The sequence below is a fragment of the Cyanistes caeruleus genome, chromosome 10, assembly GCF_971803275.1.
Source record: "Cyanistes caeruleus chromosome 10, bCyaCae1.hap1.1, whole genome shotgun sequence".
Taxonomy (NCBI): domain Eukaryota; kingdom Metazoa; phylum Chordata; class Aves; order Passeriformes; family Paridae; genus Cyanistes; species Cyanistes caeruleus.
The window spans coordinates 17,280,474-17,306,987 of record NC_141710.1 but is presented as its reverse complement, the minus strand read 5'-3'; the positions used below and the strand labels follow the sequence as shown (position 1 = coordinate 17,306,987).

Sequence of the window (26,514 nt, the reverse complement as noted above, 5' to 3'; positions counted from 1 at the left end):
TACAGGTGCCTATTTTTTAGGAGAAAAACTCTTGGTGTTTATTTCTGCAGATACTTCTACACGTTGGTACTAAACCAGCTCCATAGTTACAAAGCTAAGGCCTATTTTTGATAGATGAAATTTTAATTACATCAAGTATTTAATGGTGTGGTTAACTGCTGGAGAGCTCAGAGACCTGAAGGGCATCACTGGTTTCTGTTTAAAAGCCAACCCAGTCAATTAACCATCCTCAAATAAAATCTACAGAAACTTTGGGCAACACTGTTTAAATAAAAGTGTGAATGACAAAAGTTTATTAAATGCATTCTTTAAAAATTGATATCTTTCTTAAATAAGGATGTCCCAGTACGGATTTCATTGTAAAACAGCTTTGAAGCAAGTCATAAGTTACTTATTAACAGGTTGATAATAAAAAAGTGGCTTTACTGCTGTACTTGAGGCGTATCTGAAGCACTGAGGTGTGTGTGGTGTCTTCCTTCACGTGCTGGGCCATGGCTGTGCCAAGGGCTGGGACAATCAGCTCCAGGTGGGACTTGGAAACATCGGGAACAAACAACAGGCAAGGTGCAGGAGCAGTTTTTAGTTTGGTTTGGTTTTTTTTTCCACCCCAAAAGAAAGACTTACCCTGAACTGTATTTTATGCAGCACACACATATTATTCCATGCTTTTTTTCCTCCCCTCCCCACTCCCTAAAAGCACATTCCAGAAACAGGCTTTACAAATAATACACTGAAACAATGCAGTACAAACCTCAGTCATGGCAATTTCACTGGAGCTTTATTGCCTCTGTTGGTAATGAGAGGGATTGTAAGAAGTTACATTTTGAACTTACAGAGATATGCAAATGATGGGTTTTTACTAAATATAATCTCAAGATTAAGTGTTTTATATCAGGGCACTTCTAATTTTGTACATATTTTAATGTATAAAAACAGTTTACAAACTTGACGTTTGCCTTCGTTTTTTTTTTCTTGACATTTGGCAAAATTAAATTGATCCATTTGCAGGGAGATCATCAAATTGAAGACATAAGCACTTACAAATTAAAGCAATCCATGTAAGCAACTGGCTGCATTCTTAAAAAAAACCAAAAAACAGAAAAACAAAAAACCCCACACATATATGAAGGAAAAAACCACATGGCCACATCCGAGCACATTTCAGTACAAAATATTCCCTGTAACCAGGCATTTTGTCCTTGCAACAACACCCTGTTAATATTTCTTTCAACTTCAGTCATTTTGAAAAACTTTTAAGATGCCATGATAGCACAAATAACCCTTTTCTGCAACATAATTAGTCAAAGTTTTTATGTATTTCTTTATAATTACACAGTAATTATAAGCATGTAGTACCAAACTGATGACAACACTATTTTGTTGGAAAGATCTCGCATTCAAAAGGAAGAGTCTCTAAAACACCACGGCATTTTGCCACTGCCCAATGCCAGACTTTTTTGAGGGACAAGTCTGCATTGGGAAGAAAAGCAAGTCAGTTCTCCTCTCCAAACACAGCATACTTGAACTAATCAATCTGAAACAGTACCAAAACCCTCAAGACAGAAAACAGCACGCAGAGATAACCTTGTCGAGCTTTTTTTTTTTTTCCACCCCACCCACCCCCATAATTTCAAGTCCCCATTTTTATTTACACAAAACTGAGAAAGGAAATACTGAAAGCAGCAAAACACACAGTTTTTGGCATAGCCAATTCCAGTAGCTGGAGAAAATCTGCAACGTTTTTGAGGAACTGTATTTTTGGAATAAATGCACAACTGGATTTGCCAAAAGGGCACTGCTGTAAGGGGAGCCAGCCTTAAGGTCAACTGCACAGAGTACAAATAAAAATTTTAGCTGTTTAATAATCAATTTTTCCCTAAAATACTTTCAGCATCTGCATAAAATTGTGCCACAGTTTAGTGCAAGTACCAGTGACTCATCTCAAAAATAACTCTGGCCTTAACAGGGCAGTATTCAGAGTGTGGGCTTAAACCCCCTCTTCTCACTTCTAAGTATGGTCTGTCTCTTCTCCTGGAGCTTGTTCTTGCCAGCTTGTTTTCCAGAGCAGGATTTATCAAATCCCTTCACAACTAACTCAGTGAGGAGTAAAAGACCATAAAAGCAGCTAAACAGCTCTTGTATTATTAAAGAATTGCATCTGATAAAACCTGCTTTGATCCAAAGGAAGCGATTTAGTCAAACGCAGCAAGACAGAAGTAGTGATGATCCACAAAATAATTTAAACAACAAAGCCAGTGTAGTAGTTTCTATCTGATCTGTGCTTGTTTGGGAAAGCTTTACTCTTAATTTCTGTGTTTGGCTACCACAGTGATATGTCAATTTAAGGAAAACTCAGCAAAATAATTTAGAAAAGGGTGTCATACATAATGGCAGTACCTCTATGTTATGAAGATTTAACTTACCAGGAAAATGGTTTCAAAACCCAGATTCACAACAATCTCACCAGCTTCTTGTACAACAGGGCCATTACCTTCGTCACACCTCAGCCATAAAAGTCACATATCTCAATTTAAAATACTGTATTGTGTAGCAAACAGTTAAGACACAAATTCAGTATATTCAAGTGTTTGATTTCCACAGAAATGAAAAACCTTTCTTTGACAGACAGATAAGCATTTCAAAACTGTAATGAAATCTGATTTCTCAGAGAGTAGCCTAGAGAACGCTGGGTTCTGTGGGGACACAGCTCGGCCCACAGGGGGGAAGTGCTCGAGTTGTGTCGTCCCCCAGCTGTCCCCAGAGCAGCTGAGCCACCAGGAAACCTCAGCCAGGGACCCCCAGTCAACAGCCCTGGGGCTCCTTGGCCATTCCTGTCACTGCTGTGACCAGAGACTCAAACTCAGACGACACCTGCACTTTTCCAGAAAAGAAAAAACTCGGACCCAGTACACTTAAATATATCACTCTTGCAGGAAGTGCTATCAGTACAGTCTTTGCAACTAGCCCCAAGTGTATATTTAAGGATTCTTTTAAAAATTGTTTTGATGTTGATCTGTATAATTCAGATGCCATACAACAATTGTCTGATGATGACCAGCGTTGTGCTTTATGTGAAATCAGAAACCTCAAAATAATTATAAAGCTTCTAGGACTTATGGGAGATGAAACTAGAGTGATCCACCAACAAAAAATAAATCCATGATGAAATCCACAGTGTTGGAATTTTAACGGGCAAGAGTGGTCCAGACTAGAAGAAAAGCCCAAACCACCAGTAGAAGAATGAAATATGATATGGTCCAAGATGTATCCTTAAAGGTTTGTCTCAACCCTCAGCCATATTGTGAGGATTGATCTTCAGTTCAGTCCAGCCAGCAGAAATTGACTGTGCAATTTTCCATTTCAGGTATTTGTACAGACTATGTACACTCTAGAAGGGTCCTTTAATGCTACACTGTCGTACTTTTTGTCCCAGCAATTTGAGGGCGTGCAAATTCCACAAAGTCATCAATAAGAACTGGCCATGCCCCTAAAAGAGGAAAACACCAGAATGTAAAAACTTGGTTCAACAAGACATTCTTTCACAAGCTTCATATCCAAACAAGCAATTTGCTTTCCAGTATTCAACTAGACAGAGTCTGAAGCAAAAAAAAAAAATAATTATTTTCCTGCTTGAAATTCAAGAGCCAAATAAAGATTTCTGCTTCCTTTAAAGCCAGTTAATACACATCACTTTTAAGGGTTATCTTCCAGACAAAAACAAAAAACTGACCAAAATCCTAACTCAAAACTGACAAGGCAATGAATGAGGACAGTCCATAATTACTAAATAAAGTTGAAGTTTGCTGCCCTCTGCTCCAGAGGTATCACAAGTTTAGTTTCCCCCCTGACTGAACTGATGTGCTGCCAAGGGCTGAGGGTAATCAGCTGTTCTTGGCTGCACATGGACTGGAAGAGGAAAGATCGATACAAAAGTTTACAAGAGATACATTTGGTAGGAAGTGAGTTCCGTTCAGCAGCCTCTGAGTGCTGCCAGCTTCACTTCTATGTCAAAACACGTCCAAGCCTCGCATAAACTGAAGCAACCAGACTTAAAAACATTCTCAGCTACGAAATGCAATAACCAGAGGACCCTACACAGAGCTGCACAAACCATGGATCAGTTACTTGGATGAAGAAGCCAAGAACTCCACCACCAGAGAATCTGTGGGTTTTAAATGGACATATAGCAGAGTTTGTCTCAGTAAGAAAGAATTTGGGGTTGTCTCAGTAAGAAAGAATTTGTGTCTGAGCTTAGACAGAACAAAAAAAGAAAATGGATTCCAAGGAAGCTTCAGCACTTCCCTTTTAAAACATTGGTAACAGAGATGATTATAACATGCATTAAAGCAGCTCCAATTGGACTTCAGATCACCAGTAATACTCTAATGGAGCTGTTTCTGAGATCGTGCCAAAGCAGATGCACAGTAATAAATGTAATATAAAACACAAAAATTAATGAGAGAAAATGGCAATGTTTACCTTCCTCGTCATAGTTAGACATATCATCTGCTATCATTGTACTAAAGTCTAGAAGAAGGTTCCAGGTATCCTTAGGAATTGATCTTTTATGATGTTCCTGTTTGGAGAGGTGGAAAATTTATATTTTAAAAAAATAAACCATATTATACATTCATTTTTACTGTCTCAGACACATCCATATTCCCAAAACATATCTTGAACACACTATGAATATCTGGGACTTAGGTCAAGACAGTCTACTTCATCTACTCAATAACTTAAACATGTTTATCTTCCAAGTTCTGAAAATACTGCAGTCCAGATTATGTAAAGGTTTAAACTTACCAACAAAAATTTGTTCCACAAGTCTAGAAATTTAAATCTTCCATTAAGTACTAAATTCCAGTAGGCAATGGCCATTTCTAAATCTGTAATATTAAAATATATTACTTTTAGAGATATACATATCAAATATATAATCTCTACAAGTATCTAACACCAGGATGAACCATGTACCCATAAGTCTGAAAAGATTAAACTAATGGAAATATACTCACAGATCCTTTACAAAAAGGCAACCATAAATAAAGTGTTACACATATATTTTATATTTTACAGAACTGAAAATTGCCCATATTAATATCCAACATAGTCAGAACCCCCCAGGACATTTCATATGCCTTTTGCTATCTAACAATAGTAAAAAGTCAGCAAAACATTTTCAGTTAAAGATGCTATTGGCTTGAAAAGAAAATTTGTAGTATTTGGTACTAAGACTTTTTTTTTTTTTAATATACAAAATACAATTTAGATAAAACCAACTTTTAACAATTTCATTTTTAGAGCAACGCTATTACAGGTGCTGCCCTTGTAACAAGGCTTTTGTCAAGTGCTCATTTCTGCAGTCAAGATTTCCTTTTGAAAAAGAATCTTTGGGTAGTGTCCCTAAGCAGACAGAAGATAGCTGATTCATCTGTTTGTGGTGTTGTTTTGGTTGAGATTTGCTTTTGTTTGGGGTTTTTTTTTTTTGTTGGTGGTTTGGGATAGTTTTTGGCTGTTTTGGTTTGGGATTTTTTTCCTTTTGTTCACTGGGTGCTTTTTGTGGTGGGCTGGCTTTTTTTTTATTTCTTTCAAAGCATCCTGTTAAATTCCTGTTTGTTTGGAATGAGTGAAGCCTAACCTGACACATTGGAGAGGAGCCCCCTGCTTGTCCAGCAGCTCCCAAAAAACCCCAGCTGGTCTGGATGGAGGGGAAGGACAGAGCCAGCTCCCCCATCCCTGGGTGTGCCAAAGGCTGAACCACCAGGAGGGGCACACAGGAGCTTGTGAGCACATAAAAGACATTTGGAACACACAACTCTGCCCAGGATCACCAGGAATTACCAGGGAACTGCTCAGTGCTGCAGCACCAAACACCACTCACTGTGAATTACCAAATTCAGTGTCCTCAGCCACAGGCTATCACACAGTGACCCCAAAAGGCTGCCTAGGTAAGTGGCCTCTTTTTAACAAAAGCTCTTATATATCTGGCAGTCTAGAAAATTTCTTCTATAAATAATTCCCTTGTGGAAGGGGGAGAAGGCACAGGATGAAGTGCACACCTCAGGAAAGAAAGAAAAAAACCCACACCAGTAACCCAAGAACTGCACTCCCTCCCTTCCCCCAGGATGTCCAAATATTTAAAAGAACCCAGGGAGGTAGATCTTGGAGGTGAAACCAACAGCAAACAACACCAAGTATGAAATCTGCATTGCTGGAGGGAAAATAGGAGCTGATGGGGGGTTCTGAATTGTTTAGCATCTGATATTAAAAGTTCTCAAACAGCAGAGTCACATTATAATACCTCCTGACCAAAGTAGAGAATAAAATTTGTGAAGGATTTTACAGAAGCTGCAAAGAGGTTTGATTTCAGACAAAAGTGTGATTTTGAATCTCAAGTAGCAGAGACAAATTAGACAGAAGTCACTTCTCCTCAGTAAATAAAGCTGTATCTGAAAATGGCAACTCATTCAAGACTGTAGAGGCTCAAAATCTCTCTTTAACAGGAGATTCAGGCACAAAAACAGGCATTTTAGCTTTCAACTAAACTACTGCCTTTCTAAAATTTAACAGATACAAACTTCAGAAGAAGCTGATCAGTTCCTCAAGGAAACAGATAAAAAACTAAGTTTTATTTCCTTGTGCTGCATTAATGGTGTGCATTCAAAAAGGCAAGGTCATCAAATCACTGCATTTTACAGTGGTTTGTAAACAATCACTATAAACCAACTGTGCATTCTGACATTTTTATACAATTTTAAGATAATTCTTGTGGGTAAGCAAAGGCTGTTAAAAGCTAAATCTCAGGATGCTGCAACCTCAAACTCAATGTATAAGTCCAAACATGTAAAGCATGATGACATAATGCCTTGGGACAAACTACATTTTTAAAAAGAAATTATATGAAATAACAAAACTGGAAAGTAAAGATATAATTTTAGGTTTCTGTAAGTGTGAGAATGAAATCCTCCTGGATCAAATGTATGAGCCTCAAAATACATCCTCCATTTTGAATTTTATCCAGAGAGAAGCAAGAGAAGCAAGCAATGTTTGACATGAACACCATCTACAGGGTATTCTCCAATGAGATGCAAATATCACAAGAACTTTTCAGACACCCACAGTACTTACACAGTAGTAAGAAATTATGCAGAAGAAATATATTTCCAGAACTGTGCCTGAACTACTGCACAATGTTTGCAAGATTAGAGGCCAATATACATTAAAATCAATTTGCAAGCTCTGACAAGCAGTTATTTAGACACACCAAAATTAATTGCCTAACTAGCAGCACTTACTTTGCAGCTCTGTACTTCTCCAAGTGTTCTTTTGCTCCAGGGTTTCCAGAATTATTCTTCCCTGTTCTAAATTCATGCCTAGAACTGTGTATTTATGAGCACCAAAAGGGCTGGTAAGAATCCAGACTTTAAGCTCAGTTCTACATCACTTCCAGATCCAGACTTAAAAACAAAAACAATTAAAAAAACTATCTTACACTATGTATATGCTATATGGGTATCAGAAAACTACACTTATCTGCCACTGCTAGAGCTTAACCTGCACGACGAAGCTTTATGATGAATGAGAAATAAAGCAAGTGAATCAGTTTTCCTGGGAAATTAATCCCAAAATTCAGTTGTTGTTCACATTATCTTTGTTGTAGCAGCCTAAAAAATTTATCATGACTTTCCACAAGAAACACGGATCAGCCTATTCATTTATTTGCATGATTCAGAAATGTCTACAAGCACGCACAAGTATTTTCAGACAGTATAGCAGCACTTTTAGCTCCTTTGGATACAATAAAATTCACAATCCACTGAAAACAACAACAAACAAGATACTGCAAGATGTTGAAGGAGGACATAGAGTTTTTGCTTATTTACTTATTTTCCAACACTCATTTTAAGCCAAAAGTTGGCCTGCACATAAAAGCCAATAAAACTAAAGCAGAAAGCTCATCTTTACACACCCTGGGAATGCAAAGCTGTCCAGTCTAGAGCATTTTCATTACTGAGAAAAACAAATTCACAAGCTGCCATGGAAGAACCTACCAGCCTTCCCATATTTTATTACTCCTCAAAACCAGAACAATTAACTTAAGTTACAGGATCATGAAATGCTAGTTATGGCTAATAGCCAAATCATACTATAGAGAAATGAATGTACATTTGGGCTGTTGAACATCACCACTCAAAATAAATTTTTATTCCCTCATTTTTGTTGTTTTGAATAGACAGAGATACAGTTTGTTCCTTTAATTCCATCCAAACTCCAGTGTGCTGAAATTATTTTTAAAAAGTTATTCTTCCACCACTCCACCTGTTACACCAACCAAAGCCACATTCAGTGTGTTAACTCTGAAATAATGACAAAAAAGCCTTCAGTGAGGTAAGGGAGGAGAATCTCTGTAGGTAGGCACCAGCAGGCATCAGACCCAGAACAAAGGAATCCATGTCTACCATTCCAATTCTATCCTGCTAAGACATTTGCAAGCATGATGTAACAAGGGACTTTACAAATGTGCTTACACAAAAAATGGTTTTACAGCTTCAATTTATCCTAAAAGTAAAAATTCAATTAATCTGTTCAGTGCTGCAAATTCTAAGTGGTATAATTATGTCTTTAATGTAAGACCATAATCCATTGTGCTTACTGAGAACTGGATTCACTCTGAGTGAAATAAACTCTCTCTCATAAAATTCTGTAGCCTTTATTAATAATCAATTTGAATACCTTAAATTGACAACTATCTTTCAAAACACAGAGATATATTTCATCCCAAGGGTAATTATCTTTCAGATTCATTGGATCACAATAATACATTCATTTACTGCTTTAATTAGTAATTTCCAATATTTATGAAAAAATGCTTATGAATTAGAATACATACCTAAACCTTTCTGTCCCGGGTTCTTTGCAAAGTTGAAAGTAAATTGATAAAAATCCTTAAATCTTCCTGGCTCTTTTAATTCTTGTTCCATTTTAGGAATCTGGGCCTTCAGTTTTTCTATGCTGTCACATCTGCATTTTAAAAAGCACTTTTGTTTGTTTGTTTGTTTGATTATTCATTTTGCCATAAAAACATGAGTTAATCAACAATCTATAAACTATTTGTAGAATACAATACTACTATCGAAACAGAATTCATCAAATCACTTTAATGAGTCTGCAACTCTACAAGAATTTAATTTATTTATTTCTTCACATTGCATTTGCACATACTACTGATATATCAGCTTCTACAATCCACAAATTTTTTAGGAAAATGTGATGAAGACTCCTGCACTCTCACAAGGCAGAGAAATCCCAGGTGTGCCCAACTTCCCTGAGCTACCTGCCAGAGCAGCTTTGTGCCAACTAGCACACAATGCTCACACAGCCAAAGCAGGGCTTTGTTATTGCAGAGGCAGACAAGTGATGCTGGGCTCTGAAATGTCTCAGAAAGGACACCAAGAATGAGAATGCCCCAAAACAGGACCCTGGATCACACTGTCGCCATCTAACACTCAGTGAGCACTTACCCCAGCTCAGTCATTCCATCCATGAATTCCAGCTTTGAAAATTCACACTGTGTTGCAGCCCGGAATTTCCATGCAATGATGAGTACAGTGATGCTGGCTGGGTCAAGAGCTAGGTCATCACAGAACTGCTGAATTCCATCTATACCAATCTTATTTTCATCTTGAGGATCTTTGGGACATAAAAGTAAGCATCAAGAAAAACAGGTATTTGAAAAAGCTAATTTGTTCAACAAGTATATTTAAGACAAGGAAACATTTTCAAGAAGCCATTTTTGGGACCAGCCCTTATAAGAGTATTTTCAAAACAAAGTTAAATGAGTGCTCCCAATGGTTAAGCTTTAACAATTGAGGCAGTTATGCAATACAGCCTCCCATACAATGAAGCTCATGTTATTTTCATTGAGAGACAAAAGCACCACAAACATTTGTTTTTTGCCTAATAATATGCAGGATCTTCTGACTCATTCCCTACAGAGCACAGTGGTTCTCTCCCCCCAGCACACTCAAATATTGGCCTCTTTGGTCAGACTGATAAGCTGAGTTCCATTAGGAGCCATTCTGCAGTGTTCATTTCCAAGCTGTACCAACACCCAAATGTGCCCATCCACGGCTACCCCAAGAGCAGTTTTAGGCATTTCCTGGCACACGTGAGGTTTCCAGCATGCAGGAGGTTGGATACAGTAACCTCCAGGGGGAAATTACGCTGCCCCCTTAGATTCCAAGTCACCCAGGCCAACTCCTCACAAAGGAATCAACATCTGGTCTGGAAGTGAGATGCTCACATTTCAACTGCACTAACAAAGATCCACTAACGCAAGCCAACACAGACTTCACAAAAACGGTATTTGGATTATACATATAAAACACAGGAAAACAGACAGAAAACAGAGCATTCATTTTTACATTAAGTGCTAAAACACAGCATTTGTTCTGCTCTACTGAATCCACTTTATGTGGTAGGATATCAGTTGAACACTGTCTACCTAACAGATACAGAGACTTTGTTTTCTTTTACAGTCTGTTTGTAACTACATGATAGTAAGAACAAGCTGAATAAAAACCAAGGTAGAATCCATCCCTACTATGCAACCTCTTCCTTTGTCAGGATCAAGTCCTGTGTGATGTGCCTTCCCCAGGAGAGTTACCTAAAATCCTCGTTAACCATTACAATTACTCACTATACACACAATTCCAGCTCAGACCTTAATGTCCCATAAATGTAGATACATTCACAGCACATAAAGTAACTGCATGTAATCCTTGTGAAGCATAAACTTACCTTATTTCCCTTCTAATTTGTCTTGTTAGTACAGAAAAACAAAGCTGGAAGAGTCAGTTAAGATTTCCCAGCACAAGAGCACAGCATCACCAATACATTGTAAATAAGAATTATACAAGTAGGAAATAAGCCTTAAAATTCAGGGTACTCACCTTTGTATCTGTTATATAGTTGTTCTAACTTCTTTCTGTCCAGTGATCCTTTAACACTCTCTCGTATATAAAGTTCAGGATTTTGGAAAAAGTTGTCTGTTGCAACATCTAACTTCCAGTCGTTTTGAGACAGACAACTCACTGCTGTCTTTTCACTAGATTGTGTGAAGACCATAAACTGACGCACTTTATCCTTCTGTGAAGATTTCAACTTGTTCTAGTGAAAACAAACAATACTGTAACTAGAAATGTCTACTGGACAAAAAAAACACAAGTAAATAAAAAACAGTCTCTGAATGTTTTTTAAATCATTATCTTTGTAATCTTCCCAAGCAATCAGGATATCAAAGTATCTGATTGAGTCCCTCCAGAGGTGGGGCAGAGCACGCACTGAACAGTTCAGCACCATTGAGCAGCAGGCTGGTGTCCTGGTGTCCAGTACTGCAGGACCAGGGCCACACCTGGAACAGGATCTCCTGAGGTGCCTCTTGATGGCAGCAAGGGACTAGGCTGGGTCATCCATTTTAGGGAACTACACACTGAAATACCTTAAAGATTTCTTTTTCTTTAAAGAGAATTTTCACTTTGAGGGTTCTCAGCTCCACCTACATAATTTGCAAAACATTCCTGCAAGGAGGCATTGTCTCCATTTCACAGGTGCAGCAACCAAAGCTAAGAAAAAAAAAGGTAATTGTGCCTGAGGCAGGCGGGGGAGTGAGTAGCCAAGGTGAGAGCTCTGGAATTCCAGGCCTCCTGCCCAGACCCAGCCATCCCGCCCTGGCCTAGCCCAGAACTGAACACAAACTTGATGCTTATCAGCAGAGAGGGATTCCCAAGGATATTTCTGATGAGAAGAGCACACTCGGGATTTCAAGGGTATGATTTACCCAAAACTAATTGCTCATCAGGAGAAAGCAATCACAGCTCCTGCACTACACCCAAATTCAGTTATAGTTCTACAGTTCACTAAATACAGACAAAGCAAAGACTCCCAATGTTACAACTTGGTAAATTTAAGTTCTGACAAAATTTTAAGTCAGAGCTGGATTTCTTATATGGCACAAATATTTAATTTTTAGTTTACTTTGTATTCTAACCAAAACTTGTATATTCTGTTCATTATTATAACTGTAATTTCAACAGCTCCTTCTCAGGGAATATGGAGAAGAAGGGCAAAAAAAAATCCCAAAATGTGATAAAATTCAGCCAAAGCATGAATGATTTAGGAGCAGTACATGCTCGAGCTCTTAATTCCAAAGGATAATTAGCGCTCAATGACATTATCATTAGAAAAAAGAACTAATGCTTCAGAACACAAATTCATCTGTCCTAAAAGTCAGGATCAGTCTTCTGTGGCTTGATGAGTGTGAATGCTTTTATTTGTAAGAATAGTTAAGTTACCAGCTTCATTGTTACACCATTGAAAAAAAAAATACAAGAGCATCACATTTGGTTTAAATTGATACTCACATAATACACTAAATAGAACAATACCCTTAGCATAAGTATCCTTTAAAATAATCCCCCCAAACCAAAACCACTCTGTATCTACAACACTTAACTGAAGCCAAACTTTTAGCTCAGGCTCCAGACTTCAAACAGTGACATTAATTAGGCTATACTATTTTAAAATCTATTATGTGTTGCTGCTTTATCTCAATCTCTTGACCAAGTTTGTCACACTGGACGTTCTACCTACAAACACATTTCTGAAACTGAGATTTTCAGATGTGGTTCCAGGTAAAGGCGAAGCCACCAGAGCAGCTCCTGTGCTTGGCTCCACAGCAGACATCCAACACCTTGCACTACTGTGCTCACACTTCCACAAAAATCAATTACATTGACAAAGTCATGTGCAATGACTTTCAGGAATGACTAATGGATTTTAGTTGCAGCATTTTAAAATGTATTGTAAACTCAGATATAAGAAAACAAACCAGTGAATGAAACCCCAAATGAAGATGAAACAATCCCAAATTTAATTTTCTCTATCAATTACCAGCTGCTTCTAATCAGTTCCACACAGCCAGACTGCTGCATCACCACAGACTCAGCTGCACTATAGGGCAGCCATACTTAATTACTTTAGCTTTTCCTTTCTTTTTTCTTTCTTTTTTCTTTACAAAGCTGGTGCCTTTAATCTTCAGTATTTTGATTTTTTTAAAACATGTACACATAAGTATGCATAGCCCATTTAATCGTGAGTACTCTGTAAAACCTCAGGAGGCTTTGTTCTGCCCTGCTCCTGCAAGGGTAAACTCCAAAAGCAGTGACATTCCACAAAAAGTCAAGGAACAGGTTTAACTAGGCTTTACCATGGATGGCCAGGACCACAAAAGGTGGCGTGTTCTGCATCTTTTCACGCAAGAGTGCAATTTGTTAGATCAAAAACTTGCAGCTTAAATGCCTCTTATGATAAAATTTAAATTCTACATATATACATGAGATTTTCCTATCCTTGGGGCTCCCTGATAGTAACAACATAAAACCTTTTTAAAAGAAGATCAAAATTGCAAAGAATCAAGCAGCTAATTATGTTAATCAGTACAATATTCAGTAAGGTATAAGATGCAATAAATCACACTGTTCAGCCACCACCTTTTTCTTGAATAATCATACTTTTCTTGGTAAAATAGGAGTTTATTTTTAGTGAAGAAGGGCCAAAGCCTTTTTTTCTACTTGATGAATGCTTCTGCAGAACCTTGCCAGTGTGGATAAGACACTCCACATCCTGAGTGACTGGACACTCTTTGCAGGTCTACAACAGGACAGCAAAAGATGGAATTACTGCTGAGTTTTTATTATCCTATTATAGCTCTTCTTCCAGCACATTAAAAACCCAGACTTCAAGCAGGATCTTCAAGCAGGTTCCAAACCTTCTGCACTTTTAAGGGCTATTTCTAGACACTGAGCACTAATACTCTATTATTGTTTTAAGTGCAATACAGAGCAGCACATAACCTTTAATCCCACAGTCATAAGGCAATGAATACCTGACACTGAAATTGCGCTCACTGTAATGCAAACAATCCACTTAAAACATCTCAACTTTAACACAGGTTAAAAAGGAAGATTATTAAACAGATACGCGTCTTGCCTATACATACAAATGAAAAACAATGGAAAGCAAATGAAACAAATTTGTACACTTATTTCTTGGGTTAAGAGGAAAAGGAAAAATTTAGTTCTGCAGGCCCTTGATCAAGTTTGTGTGGTATCCAAGCTACCTTTCATAATAAGGATGTCACAAGACAGATAACCTTATTTTTAAAACACAGAATAACTTCTCCAAATGAAAAGCTACATTATGTAGATGCATGCAACTACATTCATTCTAATTAACATCTGGTTCTATAACTTCGATTTTAAAATGAAGATTTGCCTCTTATGATGAAGTATCAAATTTGAATTTTCTAATTCAATATCCTTTCCTTGAACAGATATTTCAGTGAAAAACTACAAATGAAAAATAAAATACCTGGACTTTTATTTTCCCAAATATTTTTTTCTCCTAGTCTCAGGAACAAAAAGTGCTAGAACTTCTCTACCAACTCTGACTACAGCACTGTTTTTCCTTCTGCACTGTTTTCCTTTCTGCACTAGATTCAAAGACAAGTTCTGCACAGTGGTCATCAGCATTTTGCAGACAGCTAATAGCCGAATGAGGGCTCCACTCTCCTGGATAATGTTCAAGGGAAACAGCACCAACCTTTGTCCCACACTGCCTCACTGGAGAGCTGAGGATCCCTACTGGAGCCCTGTTCTTGGACTTGGCTCAAAGGTTCCATCCAGCCACCAGTGAGACAAGCAGGGCACGATGAGTTTTGCTGCCCAAATTTCCTTGTGGCCCCCAAGGACAGCATTCACCCAGCCACTCTTCAGTAAGCAACTGCTCTGCACCTTTCCCTTCCCAGCCACTGCTATAGATGATCCGTTTCCTTCGAGTTTCACTGCTAAGTAAAGGAATTTGAACGATGTGACATCTGTGCTTTTGTTTCAAGCAGGACTCAAAGAAAAGCCTGTTAAATTCTCATGCATGTGACAGGTAAAAGCCTTTTCTAAAATAGTATCAACCTCCACAAAGTCTAGGCCTTTACATTGACTGCATTCAGACTTCAACAAGAGCTGTGACTGTGGGAAGCATCCCTTCCCTTCCCAAGGACCCTGGGGACATCAGCTCAATCCCAGAGGTTCAGAAATGCACAGAAGTTCCGACTGCCACTTCTGTCCCTTGATGCCACAGGAATGGCCAGGGGAGTTCTGCTCCTGAATTATCCCACCTTGGACCATGAAAGGAACCACAAGACACCTAAAAATGTCTGCTTTACTGCCTGTATTCAACAAACACATGGCTAAAGCTTAAAGACAAAATCACGAGTATTTTAATTTGTTTGATAAAAAAACGTTAATTACAACAAAAATCTACAAATACACAGAACTACATCTTAACCCACAAACAGTGATGGCACACAGGTATACTATCAAAAAAATCACAAAAAAGACAAAAACAACGAAAATAAGTAGCCACAGTTTCTACATAATGTAAACAAACATATCCCTCAACTATATTTTATTTTCCACAGCAGTTTCTCTAAGAGAGGGCACACAAAGTAAGAAAGTCAGGACATTTGTAAGCTTCTGTTTCAAACTGATGTGAAATCCACTTAGCTGCAGTGGAACAGAACAAAAATACTTACAAAAGTCTGCTGAGATCTAAAATCCAAAGGAAAAATCACAACATAAAATTAAAGGTGCTTTCCACCTTCTATAATGTTCTTTTAGTGGATAGAATAATTTCAGAATTCGCATGCAGGCAGAAGATCAATGTACAGATACCCAGAAGATTGCTGTAGATATAATGGTAATTCATGCTAACCTGGGAGGTGAAGGAAACACAAAAAATCAGGGCTTTTCCAAATAAAAAAAGACAACATAGAGCAGCCAGTTGTTTAGCATTCTTAAGTCTGGTCTGAGGCAAAAGCTCTATTCGTACTGTATATTTGCATTGGCCCCATAAAACATGAGTAAAATATCAAGAGTTACATAATAAATTTCACACCTTGTTCTCAGAGTAGTTCATATTCTTGAAATTTTTTTTCATGGCTGTAGTTAAAAGTGATTTAAAGTATTAGTTCAAGGGGATCTCTGGTAAGCTAGGAAAGGAAACAAAATCATGCACCATCTTGTCTAGCATTCTGACTACTTCGTCCAAAGCATAATGCCAAGGATCTAAAGTTGTACTCTGGGACAATCAAACCTCAAATATTTAATATCAACAAACTTCTACAGACATGCATATGCACCACAGATTACACATATAAACAGCTGGCCTTGCAGGATAGCTTGTTGAGTTAAACACCACATAACAATGTCATGAAGTACACTAACATTACAGGAGTCAGCGTCAGACATCAAATTCTTGTAGTATTAAATTTTACAACTTCCTGTCAGCTGAGGTTTGCAGTAAGAAATTATGTATTTATCAGCACAGAAATATTTTTCAGAGAACACGAACTGGACAATGTATTAGATAATGTAAATAGAGACAAGGCTAGCACTCGGCTCTGGATAAAGATGTAGATAATCGCACACTTGCCTCGATTACCACACACAGTTCTAAATTCATTAAATCATTCAGAATTGTACAGAGAGCGAAGATGGCTCAGAGTGAAATGGAGCTGCTTACTGCTCTGCCTTGACTCCTGGGTATACCTTTGTCCTCAGATGAGATGAAGCAGTAACACTAACAGGGAAGGTGAAGGACAGCTCTTCTACAGGTGCTGCTCAGCCAGCTCAAATGAAGAGTAAGAGAGGCTGAGTGCTCTCAGCAGTCCAAGGAATATTGGCAGGGTGGTGTCTCTTCCAGATATAGCACAAAGGTGGTTCAATGGCAGGAAACCTCTGTCCTGAAGGCACAAGGCTGTGGCCATATGGACACTGGTGGCACTAAGGCAGAGCCAGCAGTGCTCAATCTGGCAGTGCTGGATGGACAGTTAGGAGCCAGGCCCCAGATGCAGGAACCTGTGCCATGGCATTTGTTGTGCTGGACAAGCAACCTGGCCACAGCCACTGGGAGGATGAGCCAGAGCAGTTGCCTACATGGGCAGAAAAACAGGACATCGAATCTCCTGTTCCTGGATGGGCATCCTCCGATCTCCGTGAAGTCTCCCTACCTTTCCCATAACCAAACAGAGGATTTTAACATACCACAAGTACAGGTATAGAATCCTACACCCAGGCACTGGAAACCATTCATACCTGTATTTACTACTTCTAAAAGGTGCAGCCTGTCATTCAGTCCCACTTCAGCGCTATGTCATCCTTTCACCTGGGTGCTGCAGTCAACAAGCACAACCTGGAACACCGTTGTCTGCACAGGGCCTAACAGCTCTGCTTGGGGCCATAAGTGGAGTATTCACATACTCCCTCCAATCTGATAAATGCCAATCTAGCAGTACAGAATTGCTACACAGAATATGTCTGCTGGTTCTTCAGTTAAGTGCTTCCAAGAAGACAGAACTCTGCTGTTTTTCATGAAAAGTTATTCTTAGAATAATGGGCCACACCATTTCTGTTATAATGTCACTTTCAACAGGACTGTTCAATTTAAATTTCTAATCTCATAGCCAGCCAATAATATATGTACATGGAAAACATCAACTGTCTATCTCATCAACTGTGTATTTATTTTGCCTGCCTGCATTGGATATATGGTGAGACAGCTCTAGGTGATTTTTATGGAAAAAAGTTTTCATAAAAAGTTGTGTAACATTACTGTGTAAGCACTATTTGAGACAGTCCCAGACCTGCAGAATTACAGATTAGTAAAACACCTTTACAGTCTGAACTTTACTCAGACTTCAGTCTTAAGCTCTCATAAAAAAACACAAACGAAGATCTACATCAAGCTATTCAATTAAAAATTATATTAGTTACACAGTGACAAATTTATTAGAGGTCTGCACACCACTTAATTTAAATGCTGGCTAACCAAATTTTTACGCCAACATAACTCCATCAATTAAAGGTGACATTGTAATTTTTTTAATATGTTTTTAACACTGCTTGTCAGAATAGTATTAACAGTAAGTATAAAATATCTTTATACCAATAAGCATACACCAGTAGATCTTAAGACTCCCTCCTACACCCTTCCTAACACTGTATCACTGCTACAGAAAAGTACTGCTTTAAATTGTACAGGTGTAGTAGCTAAAGCTGTTACAACATTTGAATACGGAGAAAGCCTGGAAGTACTACTATAAACTCTTCCCTCCAGTGCATTAAGACACTGCAAGAAACCAATGAGGGCCCCCTTAATTAAACTGAAGGAATATATTTTTCTTTTGTTTAGGCAAGCAAAAACCAGCAAATGTTGTTCTAAACACTGCAGTTTCTCCCTACAAGAAGCAAGGGACCAAGTCAGTCGATTTGGGAGTCCACAGCAAATCCTCAGCTATAAGAACAGGATTACAGAGAAAACGCAAGATAAACCTTTACAAGACCTTTACTAGGAGGACCTTTGTAAGGCCCTCCTTTACAACACTTCTATGAATAGAACCGACCAAGACCCCAGAACAATTATCCACAAATTTTTCAATATAATTGCAGCTCAAGAAGCATCAACACCCCTAAGTTCCCCTGTGAACTGACAGCACTTAATGGGCCCTGAGATGCCTGAAATCCTGAGGAAAAACTCCGAGAAGCCACTGGTTCCTGGCAGCCCCTAGCACTCCCTCTCAGTGCTGCTGCAGACACAGGGCACAGACCGCACGGAGCTGCCCACAACACCGCCGCTGTCTCGCAGAGGTGCCTGAACCCCCACACCAGGTGCCAGCGAGCCCCTCCCCGCCGTGCGGGGCCTGGCGGGGCCCCGCGGGTCGGAGGCCTGGGCGGGATCCCCGCGCCCCCCGCTTAGGCCCCTGCCCGGAGCAGCCCCTGCAGCCCGCCCTGCGGCCCCGGCCCGGGCCCCACACGCCGGCCCTGCCGTGCCCGGCAGGAGGACAAGCAGTTCCCGGGCCAGCACATCGTGCCCGGCTGCGGAGCCCCCGACACCGGCCCTTCGGCCGCTCCCGGACACCCAGCGCGCCACGACCAGGCCGCGCTGCCCCTGTCCGGCCCCGAGGCGCCGCGCTGGGCCCAGAGGGGCCCCGGGCGGCCGCTCACCATGGTGGGGGCTGTGCGGGCCTCTCCCCTCCCGGCTCGGGCGGACACTGAGGGCGGCGGCGGCGGCGCTTCCTCCGGCGGCAGCGGCGGCTCCCGGCTCCTCACGGGCCCTTCCGCCGCCTTCCCCCGCTCATGCGCAGTGCGGGGAGCCGGGAGCCCTCACGGGGGGCGGCCCCGGCCCGCGGTCCCCGGGAGAGGCCGCGGCGAGCGCCTCTCGATCGGTGCTGAGGGCGCGGCGAGCACCGGGAGGGGGGCTCGGCCCGAGCAGGGAAGGGAGGGGAAAGTCCCCCCCAGCCTCCTGGAGGCTGTTACGAGGTGGGCTCGGAGGGGATGCGGCGAGGCAGGCGGGGATGCGGGGTAGCAGCGGCTCCTCACCCCGGGACCCGCTGTTCTGTGTGTTCCTGTTTCGTGAATATCAAAAGGTCAAACACTTCGAGCGCCCGGTGTGAGCGCCAGGGTGGTGTGGCCGCCTTGCCCGGGGGCCTGAACGGGGGAACGGCGAGGTGGGAAAATCCCCCGGGCTTTCCAGGACGGATTCGCAAAGAGGCAAAATCCTTTGCTGAGCAGCCACGGAGACCTGGGGAAGTTGAAGTCTCGGGGTAGCAGCTTTACAGAGGAGCACCTCCACACCTGTAAGATTTCCCTGATTTCCCGGCTCCAGGCTGTGATCCCCTTCGGGTAGCTGTGGACAGATGCAGCTCTTCCTGCAGTAGCATAGCTGTACTAGCAAATGGGGCCGCAGTGGTTAGATCACGGTTTGTACCACTATTCCAGACAGTTGTTTTTTTCCCAGGAAAGCTTATTCTACCTACTGCAGGCTTTTGGCAGCCGAGGGAGTTTGGGGAAGCAGAATATTTGCTGATAAAACTCACAGTGGTGGCAAACTGCTGTTGTGAAGGACAAAGGTTTGAGAGCTGATCTTGTTCTCTCATCTCCTGCTGAGCTTGGAGCTATTAAAGTAAGCTTCTGTATTTACATTACATGACTGGTATGATTGCACACACCACAGAAATTAAGACTTCAAAAAGCCATTCCTCATCATGGATGTCCACAGTTTATGTATGTGTTTGTATAGAAAAGGGTCTGAATTTTTTCTTTTTTTTCTTACTTTGCAGAAAATCAGAGCAAAACTTAGGTGGGAATGTGAGGAGTTGTATTAGGTGAGGAAAATCAGGCCTATCCTGTAAAGTGTCCAGTTTTGCCAGTGTATGAAACAGTAAAATTAAGAACTTGATATCAAGTATGTGGGAATATACAGCTGAGTTCAGCTATCCTTGGAGACAGTAGTTGCCTGGATACTTTGAATCCTACCAAAAAGCATAATTTTGAAGTTGGGGATGGATGCAAATTGGCCAGTGAACAGCCATGAACACTGCACACCAGCCCAGTCCACGTAACCATGGCAGGGGAAGCAAAGCCAAACCTGGAAATCTCTTTGATTGAGTTAGCTAATTGCCATCACTGTAACGTGCTGTGACAGCCCTCCTGCCAGCTGAAGACACAGTTTAGACCTAGCAAATTATTGCGACATGTAACAATAATCTGAGAGATGAGCTGTGCATGCAGGAGATTTCTCAGGAGAGAAAGAGGACTTTTTAAGTGGATTGTTTTTCTTGAAAATTCACAGATCTTGCAGGTTTCTTGTAATGCAGGGTCTTACTGGGTTTTTTGATGGGGGAACACTGTATTTGTGTTTAGTTTTTGACTGGCTTGTGATTTGATCTCCCTAACTTACTAAATTGCTCTGCATTATGAATTCCTGTTGTATAAGGTATGGAAAATCATACTTAGCTGCTTCTCAGCAGGGCAGATAAAAGGTAATCCAGTGATACAATAATGAAATATATTAAAAAATGTGAAATGCATATTGCTGCTATTTACAGCATGCATGCTACATTCTTGTGGGTTTTTTTCCAATTCAAGATCACTCCTAAGGTGAAACTTCACCTGAGAAAAGGAGTGTCTTGCTGCTGCCATTTAAGCCTAGTGTTACTGATTTTAGTGGGAGCTGCAGTGTTCTGTGTTTGTTTCCAGAGTGCTTCCATGGGGATATGGCTGAATTTCTGAATCTGAGGTTACCTTACTCAGAGCTCTTGGCCACCATGGTCTGACTAGACTGAGTTACTTCTCCAAACACAGCTCACTGCAATAGGAAGGCACACTCCTCAGGACATAGCCAGATCACCCCAATTCCATATTCTCATGTTTGAGCCTGCCTACAGATGGAGACGGGCACTTGCTTGAAGTGTGTGCTGTCTGAATCTCATCCTCACCCTTTCTGAACAAAACCAGATGCTTTATAAAGCAAGAGGCAGCATGAGGCCACCAAAAAGTGTAAGTTATCTGAACTCCGCTTGTTATGTGTTGCCTTTCGTACAGCTCCCTGCAGGATAGAGCCCCAGGTCAAAGCAGGGATACCCAGTTCTGCTGCTTGGGAACCTGACACATGCACTCGGCGACACAGATGAGAAGGAAATTTCATTGTGCAATGCAGCATAATCACTGTGACCAGCTTAACATGATGACTTGTTTAATTTATTTTAAGGCTGACACACTTGCCTTGTTTTGTTGTGTGAGCGAATGATGTTTAATCTTCTCCTGTGAACTGGAAGAAAGTGAGGCAGTTTTTAAAACCAACTGTGTCAAGTGCATAACTGAATATAACACTGAGCTTGTTTACACTGACCTGAGCTCTCTTCTTGAGCAGACAAATAAGTCTCATGTTCGGTCAAAGCAGAATCCATTTAGTGTAATCCCCCAGCTGAGAACTTCCACCTAGAGCACTTTCTGAGGAAGAGGCCCAAAGCTTTATGAAGGATAGCAATAACCTAGGGCAGCTTGGACTGGACATTTCTTTCTAACCACATCTTTTTGGCAGCTATTTTGTGCTCTAGAAAATGAAACCACCAAATCATCATATACTGGTGGAACAGCCATAGGGTGATTACAGCTATGGCCCTTTGCCTGCAAACTGACCCCATGGTTAAGAGAGAACAAAGTCCCATGAACTATCCTGCACCAGGAGATTTAATGCCACTCTGTAGGCATCCAGAGGTGCAGACCCAATGGTCTCCTCCTGTTGTGCTGTTCAGCTGATACAGTTGGAATGTCTCTTTCAGCCCATTGCGGTTTTTTTCCTGCACAGAGAAGCAGAGAGGAAGTAAACAGTGTGAGTCTTCCTGTAGGTGTCTGAGCAATTTAACCTGCAGTGACACAGCACCAATATCAGAAGATTGTTGTTGATGGGTTGTAGGGAAGGGTGTTCACCTTCTTTGAAGTTTTTCATCCTTCCTGCATTACACAAGAGGTCAACAAGTTACTACACTCAGACCAAGGCACTCTTAGGAGCAGTTTTTGATATGACAGCATCTCTGGGAGGGAGCAGGACAGCTTTATGTGACAAAGCAAAATCAGGTCAGAGAGCCTAAGAAAATCTGAAAATTTCTCAGGTATTCCACCATACCCTGGCAGGCCTGAATAAACTGAGACTTTCCAGCACACCTAAAAGGCAACAGACTGCTAGGCTTCTGTATTTTTTTTTTAAACAATAAGTACTGAGACACTTATACTAAAAGCAAGGCATTTTAAGTAATATGAGTTAGCAAATGGGAGGGCAGTAAGAATTGACATAGCTAGTTGTTTTTTATATGGACATTTTTTGAGTACAGAACTTCTGTAATACAAGGTATGATGTTTGTAACCAGAATTATTTGAAACTTTCCCAAGCTGTAATCCACATAGTGCCATCACAGCTTCATGATTAAATCCTACACCTTTGAACTGTAAGCAGCTTTCTATTCTCACTACAAAGAATTACAGGTGATTTCAAGAATCTAGAAGACTGAGACACAATTATTTTCCTATCCCAGTGACTTTCTGTATGTGCCATCTGTAATAGTACAACATAATAAAAATGAGCCATCCCAATGCAAAGCACATATTTTGATATTAGTATACAAAAAAATAATTTAAGTTACTTATATTGGAGGCAGAGCCTTTTGCCTTGAAGGCAGGCACACTGCAGCTGTACAAAGCAGGAGCAGTAAGATGGCTTTTGCTTCCTGTCACGTTACACACATTCAGCCTTTTCCACTCCTTGTAATAGCAAACTGATTCTTGGGCTCATGATTAATTGTCAATTGATCAATATTGTCCTGATTGTAACCTCCATGCACAAGACTGCCTGCCATAAATACAGTGGGGCAGGCCTCAAGGAAAATGTGCATTAACCACATCTATATGTAACAGTGCTGGGTTTAAATGGGTTTACTCTCATATTTTACCTCATTTTACAACTCTGTAGAGCAGCAGCTGTGTCTGATGTTTCTGGGATGCTTCATCCAGGACACTGAACAGGCATGGGGTCTTTGGTGGCACATCCCATCCAGTATCAATCACTGAGTGTTCCTGTGTGTGAGCAAAATGGGACAGCCCAGGAAATGCCACCTTCTTTTCCAGAGAGGCCAAAGAGGGATGCAGCTCTCAGCAGCAGCCTTTTTTACCACTCTTTGGAGCTTTGCTGTGGCACCAGAACTGTTCAAAGGAAAACAGCCTGTCATGGTTTAACCCCAACTGGCAGCTAAGTACCACACAGCTGCTCACATCCAGTGGGATGGGGAACACAGGAAAATGGGATCTGCCCCTTTATAGCTTGGTGGCATTAGGATGCACTGTGCACAAATAGCTGCTAGAGCCTACACTCCTGTGGGTCTATTGTGCTGTGCCACAGTCCCACAGACCTGACCTGAAGGTCCCTCTCCTCCACCTGGCTGGAGACAGGGCCCCTCTGGTACTGGGTCTTAGGATCCCCGACTTGTAAAAATGGATTTTTTTTTTCCATAGGATTGGGAGTAAGATCAGCTCTTCCCTCTGGAGAACTACTCACTGGAGAAGCAGTTTTCCTGGAAGAACCCATTTGTGATTGTTTTTTCTTTCTTTTACAACCAGCAATTCTATTATATCATAAGCCAGTGTAATAAAGTACAACAGCATCAAGCTTAGTCCAGCCCCCAGAGGTGATAAACAGCACAAAGGCAACTTCGACACCAAGGACATCATCACATGACACAAACGTGAGAACAAGCACAACAACTGAGAACAACACTGTGACCACTGACTATTAAATTAATTAATTCATTAATATAATGAATGCTTGTAACAAATCTGTTTTACACACTCTGGTCAGATCTGTTGTTATCTCCACCCTTCATGCCCCACATTGGGCTCCAAAAAGATCTGTCACAGTTTAACTCCACCAGCAATTAGGTACCAGGCAACTGCTCATTCACCACCCTCACTTCCTGCTGGGATGGGGAAGAGGATGGGAATAAAAGGGCAAAACTCATGGGTTGAAGTAAGAACAATTTAATAACTGAAATAAAATATAATAAATAATAATACTACAACTGTAACGAAAAGATGACAAAGGGAATGAGAAATAAAACCCAGCAGAGACAGGTGATGCGCACTACAGGTGCTCAATGCAGCCTGACTGATGCCCAGAATGTCCCCAAGCAGCAATTGGCTCCTGGCCAGCTTCCCCCATGTCTGTGCTTGGCACAGTGTTCTGTGGTATGGAATGTCCCTTGGGCCAATTTGGGTCAGCTGTCCCAGCCCTGCTCCCTCCCAGCTCTTTCTACACCTGCCTGCTGCCAGAGCATGGGAAACTGGAAAACTTTTAACTTAGAGCAAGCAGGACTTAGCAACAACTAAAACATCAGTTTGTTACCAACATTATTCTCTCACTGCCTCCAAAACACAGCCCTGGACCAGCTATTAGGAGGAAAGTTAACTCCCAGCTGAAACCAGGACACAGATTAAAGCTAAAATCCTGCAACCATTATGATTTTAAAACCCAGCAGGGCTCCAGATGTGTTTTATTAATTACTGCTATAATAAAAAAATGGTGTATTCAACCAGAACATCCATGTTTGTTTTAATATGAATTCATTGTATAATCAACAGGTTTTAAGATAACATCAAATGTCTCAAAATTGCTTTCAGCATCCAGGCTCTCTTCCAAGAAATTCAGTTGGATCACATAAAAATAAATACCAAGGTTTCAATTATCAATTTCTGCAATATTGATTTTTTTAATACAGCTTTCAGTACTGTATATTACTTTCCAAACAGAATTCTTATGCAGGATATGCCCCAATGTTATAGAGGTACTAGGTGATACTTACCTGCAAGGCATTTGTGTCTAAAAATCTGTTTGGAACATGACTGTACAAGAAGTTGAACTATGTGTTGAGAATATACTTTGTATAAAAAGCTGGTAGTTCAGAACTTAATCAATTGCCATTGATTGTTCAGTAAACACATTTTACTCAACACAGCTGAGCTTTTTACAAACAGAACACAGACAATTCCTGATCTGCTTGAAAAGCATTATTAATAGCAATGAATATACCTACAACAGTTCACTGGTACCTATTTCAAGGCACATATTAACAAGTTACTTTAATAAAAGAGTTGTGTGCCCACATGAACTTTTTTTCCTCTACATTGACTAATTTTAAAGGTCCTGCCAAAAACCACTTGAGTACTCATTTTTTAAGCAGTATGAAGACTTGAAGCTTGGGTTTCCTGGTAACTAGCTGGTACAATCATTACAACAAAGCATACAATACACACTGGAAACTTTGTAATTCTATGGTATTGATATTTGATGTTTAAAAGGGTAAAAAAACCCTTTACAAGTAGAGTTAGTCTACATCTGAAATTACAACTTTCCCAACAAGCAGAGAAAATTATTTATAAATCAGTGTCTCCACAAATTTTGCAGTGTTTCAATTGCTATCAACCTCGTTAAATAGGAGGAAACAGGCAAATATCTACCAAGTGACCTGCCTGAAGTCACAGTGAGTCAGTGACTGAAACAAGAACAGTCCTGCTCTCCTGCTTCCTACTCCCTGTGTCCCATTCCCCAGTCCAGCATGGATTGAGACTCCTTATCACACAGCTTCCCTGGGTATAAGCCACAGGAAGTGGCAGCAGCTGGAGAGTGCAGGAGAGATGGAGAGCCCCACAGTGAGATCACTGAAGGTTATGCAGGGCTCTCATTGTGGTCTGGCACCACTCACACTGCTGGGCAGGATGATCCATTCCTGATCCAAGCTGATCAGTGCTCAGAGTGTCACTCCCTGACCCTGTCTCAGAGAAGCCCAAGTCGGGAACACCAACACCTTCATTCTTTCCTGCAGACCATCAAGTGTGGCTGAATTAAATATCCCACAATGCAGCCCCCTCTCTCCTCTGGCAGCAAGAGAAAAATCATTACAACTAGAATCAGTTCAGATTCATTGTTCCTGTAACATCTGTGACTGTTATTTCAGAACTGCAGCACTATCTGAAAAGGTACATTGATAGTAAATTAGTAGCAGAGATTATCCCT

The 26,514-nt window shown here is 40.7% G+C and overlaps 1 protein-coding gene across 3 annotated transcripts; it reads right to left on the bottom strand.

The window, feature by feature from the left end:
- Positions 1-756: 756 nt before the first annotated feature.
- On the bottom strand, positions 757-19,928 carry DCUN1D1 (defective in cullin neddylation 1 domain containing 1). Of its 3 annotated transcripts, XM_086844079.1 has the most exons (8): positions 19,119-19,259; positions 15,650-15,828; positions 10,953-11,169; positions 9,522-9,690; positions 8,891-9,021; positions 4,804-4,886; positions 4,480-4,576; positions 757-3,487 (listed from the first exon to the last, which is right to left on the bottom strand). In XM_086844079.1, the coding sequence occupies exons 3-8, from the start codon at positions 11,125-11,127 to the stop codon at positions 3,408-3,410; spliced, it is 735 nt and encodes a 244-aa protein (XP_086700205.1). In that variant the 5' UTR covers positions 11,128-11,169; positions 15,650-15,828; positions 19,119-19,259; the 3' UTR covers positions 757-3,407. The 3 variants fall into 3 exon arrangements, with proteins under 3 accessions (XP_086700205.1, XP_086700206.1, XP_086700204.1); XM_086844080.1 differs by lacking the exons at positions 15,650-15,828; positions 19,119-19,259 and adding an exon at positions 19,749-19,928; XM_086844078.1 differs by lacking the exon at positions 15,650-15,828 and having other exon boundaries at positions 19,119-19,288.
- Between the last annotated feature and the right edge of the window lie 6,586 nt (positions 19,929-26,514).

Bases quoted from the DNA above. Each gene is read 5' to 3' on its own strand.
- DCUN1D1 (XM_086844078.1), bottom strand. The intron at 4,887-8,890 runs GTATGTATTCTA...TTAATATTACAG, and splicing joins CCCGGGACAGAAAGGTTTAG to ATTTAGAAATGGCCATTGCC. The intron at 4,577-4,803 runs GTAAGTTTAAAC...CTCTCCAAACAG, and splicing joins TGTGGAACAAATTTTTGTTG to GAACATCATAAAAGATCAAT.